Genomic DNA, 6,000 nt, shown 5'->3' with positions numbered 1-6,000 from the left:
ATGATTTTTCGGTGAATTTTCTTCACAGCTATATTGTTCCATTTGCAAACAAAAATATTTTCACCCGTTGATTACTAATTGCTCAGGCGATCAGCTTATCAAACTAATTTACAAACTGTGAAAAATTAATACGTGAATTTACATTTATCCGAGAAGTTTGTCTGTCTTAAACTTCAATACGAGAAAATATTGCCAACACGAATGTGACATAAACTTTTCTTTTACATCGGTTTTATGGATTTTACAGAGAGAATTCTGAAAATCCCAGCTCTGAGAATACCTCGAGAACAGAGTGGACTTTGACACTGTGAAGTCTCAAAGTAATATCCCTATTAACTATTGTCGGCGGTCTCAATTTTAACGAAAAAAAAATAACACAACACGATGCCACATCCTCTAAAATTTCAATTCTACATGCAGTCAAAAATCCTCTTCTTCTTCCACTGCGTAATTCAAGGGATTTCCAAAATCTGGAAATACAAGATTTTATTCACATTTTGAAGCTGTGAAACAGGTCTCTCCTAACAGCTGTTGTTAACCCGAGTTGAAACATTTGTAAATTTTTCGTCACGCTTTACGTCAACAGTGACCCAGGTGTGTAAACGCGGATTTCGGATTAATTAGCAATTAATTACCTATGAGAAGTAATTGCTAATAAAGGGAAGATTAGGGGAAAGAAAATCTTGCTTTCTTCACTCGCTGAGACCAACGTGCCCGTCTTAGCGGAAAAAACATGAAGAATATACTGATCTTAGCAGCTCTGGCGGCTGTTTTCAACAGTGCAACTGTAAAAGCCGGCCTTCTAGACGATACGGCAAAAGTTCTCAACGATTTTAAGCAAAAATACAACAACAGTCAATCCGATCTCATTTTCCTGATGGATGTATCGGGCAGTGTCAGCAACTACGGTTTTCAAACAGAGAAGATATTTGTAGAGAATCTGCTGAACGAATTCAGCGTTGCTCCTTATTCAACGCGTGTAGCGGTTATCACATTTGGGGAGCACGTTAAGAGAGACATCAACTACATTGACCAGGACCCACTGTCGCTTGTTCACCAGAAGTGCAATTTCAAACCTTTTTTCCAAAACAATGTTGTCCATCGACATGCTTGGTACACGAACATGAAAGACACTTTTCTAGACACCCGCAACCTACTGCAAGCCGCTATAAACAGCGGACACAAAAGGCTTAACGTAAAAAATACAGTGATGATGATAACCGACGGATACTGGAACAAAGGGGATCCCAGAGCTAATGCGAACACACTTAAAAATATGGGTGTCGATCTGTTCATGGTCGGAGTGGATGGTTATAGCCAGTGGCAGTTGCAACAACTCGCAAGCAGCAATGATCATGTCCTCGAGTTTTCAAGTTTTACCCAGTTTCGGGAACTTGCGATGTACATCAGAGGAGGTAAGGAGCAAACGGAAAATTCATTTCTCAAAAACAAGAAAAGTGCTATATAGAGACCAGCTGGCTTTTTCAAAATTGTTGTAACTTTATCAGAAAGGATGAGAATCGTAAAGGGTTTTTTTTAGTACTAATAAGCTAGCTCATTCATGGGATTTTATAGGGTTCAGGAAAACAAGTAAAAAAAGACCTTTCGAGAAAGAGGCCTTGTTTTGGTTGCTTACCGTGTAGCTGTGAAAAAATCGAATAACTGGATGTTACACAGTGCAAACGTGTAAAACAACCCCTTTTCACAAAACTCAACATATATTCTGTTCAGAAGTTTCCTCCACGCACAATGCTCAGAAGGTGAAATTTTTAATCGGGAAACACTAGAATTTTAAGGAGAAAATAAACTTGGTGATGATGATAATGATTATTGTTATTATTTATCATTTCGTATTTGCAAGAAACAAAGGAAAGTTTTTCAGGAAACATTAGGAAATACATTTTTTTTTCCATTGTAAGTATTGCTTGGTCCTGTGAATAACAAGGGGAAGACCCGGCGAGTATAAATTTTCAATTTTATTATTTAAAGAAGAGCTATATTACAATTCCTGACGCACCCGTCCAACTTCCAAATTTTACTTCAACAATCAGAACAAAAAACTCGAGTGTAAGGATGCAATTTGGCGATTTAGGCGGTTTTCACTCAGAAAAGCAGTATTAGTTTTTTTTTTTCTCTAACAACTAAAGCTAGCCACAAGTCTTGGCGAAGCCGAAAAAAAAATTCACAAACCGGAGTTCGTAAATTTAGACAACAATCTTCCGTTTTTTTTTTTTTTTTTCTTGGGTCCATCTTGTGTAACAAAAAATGTGTCGAAGTAAATAAAACTCAGATATTATACCTTTTACGTGTTTTATAAACATTGTAAAAGTGGCACATCATAATCCTTTTTTATTACTGTTACTTATTTGGCTAAAAATGCGCCTCGGCAAAATGCTTCAATCGAAGAGCGGCGCAAAATTGGGAAATAATCATTTGATTCAGCGCGACGAATTCAACAGTAAAGCTGAAACCAAATTACATAGTCAAGGGTGAGCAATTATTTTTCATTCTTCAGAAACGTTATCCACCAAATCAAGAACATTTAATCTTTGCGCAATTAACTCGCACTTCAAAACTCGCATCAATTTAAGTCGCGTTATTCAAGCGGCGTTCATTACAGCGAAGAGCTAATCTTGCTAACGTTAGTTTATATTATTTTGACCTCCAAAATTATAAATTCTGTGATAAGGCTCAAGTATCCTTCACTTCTAACCGTCTTACAATCTTTGACACACCTTTTACAGATTACTTTTTAGGGGCTCCCGACGACAACATTAACGCGAAAGGCCTAAAATGTTACCTCTTGTATGTCCTGATCGTTTTATGTCCTTGTAAATGGTATTTGTATCGGCTTATACAGTTTGATTTGTTTGGGTCGTTCAGCTGAAAATTTTCGTACAGGAACGTTTTAGGGAAAAACAAGGACCAGTTAGCTTTCCTGTGTTATGAAAGTTTGAGCTGATATTTTTCCGAGGAAAACTAAATCCAAATTTCTTAGACGAACAAAGCCGCTCGAACAGATATCCACGGAAATGAGTCCTTGGGTGTTCCTGGTTGTTGAATTTTAATTTTCTCTCTCTCTCTTTTCTCCTACTTTTGCGTGTCAGACAAAATGCCTTTACTATCGATCACCAACATGATCTACCTACACAAAGTATTACACCCCGCATGAACTCTCTCGTTAATTTTACTTAAATTTTTCTTGCGGTTTAATGTATTGTCGCATTAACTTAAGGTCGCGCTAGATACTTGCTCTGATCATATAAAAGGAGCAGACACGAATCGTGAAGACTGAGGGGGCCGACAGGGCGCGAAATATACATGACAAGGTCTATTATTATCGTCATCATCATTCTTATTATTATTATTATTAATTTTTTTTTTTTTTTTTGCGTTCTTAATAATTTATTAAATGTATTTTGTTTCGGCGTGTTAGTAATTATGCGTGATCAAAATTTTTAGGTACAAATTAAGAACTTCTTGTGCATCTCAAAAACTTATAAAATGTACGTTTGAGAGTTCGTCGTTAATATACGATATTTTTGAGGGTAGTTAAAACAATTTTCTCCTTGACTGTAATTCTCCTGCTACTGTTTGAAACAGAAAAAATGTGTACATGTCCACTGAATTGCTTCATTTTATCACAATTATATTCACCGCTTCAAAAGGTACACGAGGTCAAATAAATTATCGACTTTTATGATCGTGGAAGACGGAATAATGGATATAAAATTTCAGGAAATGATACACGAGGTTAGTAAAGTTAGAGTACTCTATTGCGATGGGTCAGAAGCGAAATTGAAAAAAAAAACTTTCAAAAAGAACGCTTCAAAGTCCAATCTTCACAATTTTACTCCTTTAGAAGCCAATGACTTTAACTGAACGAGTCTTGAAATCACAAATTAAAGAGGTTATGATTTACCACTAGATAATGCAATCATTTAACTTAGGCCACTTGTCAACCTGGGAACTTGGATACAAAAACTGCTTTTCGGTAATTCCAACTTTGGTGGCTTAAAATAAAACACGGGAATGCGTGAAACGAAAATCATAATACATTTCCATCTTCTGCCAACATCGACTTAAGAACTTCAGAGATGTGGAGGTTTAGGAGTAAACACCTATCGCAGAAACTTGGCTTGTGGATTTATTCATAGGCAGGGGTCCTGTGCGACCTAAGGTGGCATTTATTTCATATATACCTTTCTCTTTTGATCGTGAAATTGTACCCAAAACCTGCAATTTTATGTCCAAAATTAAAAGGCTTTTTTTAGCGCTGTGATGTCAAGTGAAATGCAAATTGCATAAAATGTCGTTTGTTGCTGGATTGCTAGCTTTAAGAAAAAATGACAACAGTTTTGATTTTTAAACGGAGATGTTTCGACAGCTCTTGTCGTTTTCTTAAACGTATAAGCTGTCCACCGCTATCCAGACCTATTGCCAACCTAGTTTTAGAAGTTACTTTGGAAGTTCTTGTTCGGGCATATGTAGAAAACAAAACTTAATTTTGTTAAACTTTCCTGTACACTTTTAGACCCACTTCTTTTATTTTATTCCATTTTATTATATTTTTGGTTGCTATTGCTTCCAGTTTCTTTTTGTCTAGGTTTGTAGACTGTTTGGTCTTCTCTCTTTCTGCTTGGAAATCATTGTTGAAGGATAGGCCAAATCTTTACCGATTTTGCGATTTTGTATTTTCTGCAAAATAACTCGAAGAACTTTATTTATCTAGGTAAATATACAAGATGTCGCTATAGCTCATTGTCCAAAACTGCTCAAATCACCAAGACTGATTACCTGACAAGTGGTACAACTGGGTACCCACCAACCAACCGTTCTGCGCATCGCGAGATACTCGGGTTTCCTATGGGTGGTGCCAAGCTACTAATACAGAGATATTTTTGCGCTGTTTAAAACTATTCGGAGAAAGCGAACTTAGCAAGTGCTCTTGGTATCCAAAAAGAAAATTGGGGATAACCATGCTTTTTTTCAGCGATAATAAAGCTTCAATTTGGAAAAAAACAACAACAAAAAATAGACTGCTGTGTATTTTTCTGCTTTTTAGATTAATTGTTGCTTAATTATCTCTAAAAAAAAAAATGCCCCACTTCATGCAATTTTCTTTCTGGATTCCGATAGCCCATACTAAGATCTACTTTTCCCGCATAGTCATAAACTGTACAAAAATAGTTGTGTATTAGGAGGCATCGTCATCATGGAGTGATTCTGCCCGGCCCGAATTTGAACGTTTATGACTTTTTCAGAAATTTATCTAAGAACATTTTGGTATGGTACTATGGGGTTCCCTTAGTTTGATGTTACTATGGCAACCAAGTTTTGACTGGTAGCTTTGAGGACAAAAATAAATTGTCTAGATAAGGTTGAAATTCGTTTTTCCTTCTTTTACTTTTCCCTGACCATGAGAGCCTTTTGAATTTTCTTAAATGTGTTAATAAATTGCACTGGTAACCTAATGTAACATAGTCTCAGCTCATCTAATCCCACGAAACATATTGTATTCATTTCGATGACCGAAATCCATGATGACAATTTGTGGTCGTACTTGCTTTCCGCTGTCTAATCAAACCCATTTTAAAATCTCAGGAATTGTCAAATTCCCAGAGGGTTTATCATCACTAAAATATTCTTATTTTCATTTTACAGATGCCCATGACAACGTGTTCATGCAAGTAGATAACAGCGCTTGTACGGCGGCCGGGGGCCCTGATACGAATGCTTTCTGCGCCTGTGGTACAGTCAGCGGAGTATACCAGCCAGTCTGCAACAAGGGATTTTATGGTGCTGGGACACAGGGAAATTGCCATGGTAAGTTTTAGATTAAAGGGGCACTGTCAAGGAGACTTTGCTGTATCTTGATCACAACTTTTCAAATATTTGACAGAGAGCCCTTCTATAAGGGAACTAGGCTTTAACAAGTTTGTTCGAAGCGGAGCCACCGTGTCCAGGATAGGGGGTTATCGAAGACACCACCTATCTCAA

General features: G+C 36.9%; 1 protein-coding gene across 1 annotated transcript in view; it reads left to right on the top strand.

Annotated features, from left to right (window-relative positions):
- The first annotated feature begins 668 nt into the window (after positions 1–668).
- LOC146465286 (sushi, von Willebrand factor type A, EGF and pentraxin domain-containing protein 1-like) overlaps positions 669–6,000 on the top strand; it is a 59,287-nt gene continuing 53,955 nt past the window's right edge. Inside the window, exons 1-2 of the mRNA XM_085128486.1 lie at positions 669–1,415; positions 5,665–5,826. Of these exons, the coding sequence (XP_084984612.1) occupies positions 734–1,415; positions 5,665–5,826 (844 nt within the window). The 5' untranslated portion in view covers positions 669–733. The remainder of the gene's footprint in view (positions 1,416–5,664; positions 5,827–6,000) is intronic.

The sequence above is a fragment of the Pavona decussata genome, unplaced genomic scaffold, assembly GCF_977016875.1.
Source record: "Pavona decussata unplaced genomic scaffold, jaPavDecu1.1 SCAFFOLD_156, whole genome shotgun sequence".
In the NCBI taxonomy this organism is placed as follows: Eukaryota; Metazoa; Cnidaria; class Anthozoa; order Scleractinia; family Agariciidae; genus Pavona; species Pavona decussata.
This window is presented reverse-complemented; position numbering and strand designations above follow the sequence as displayed.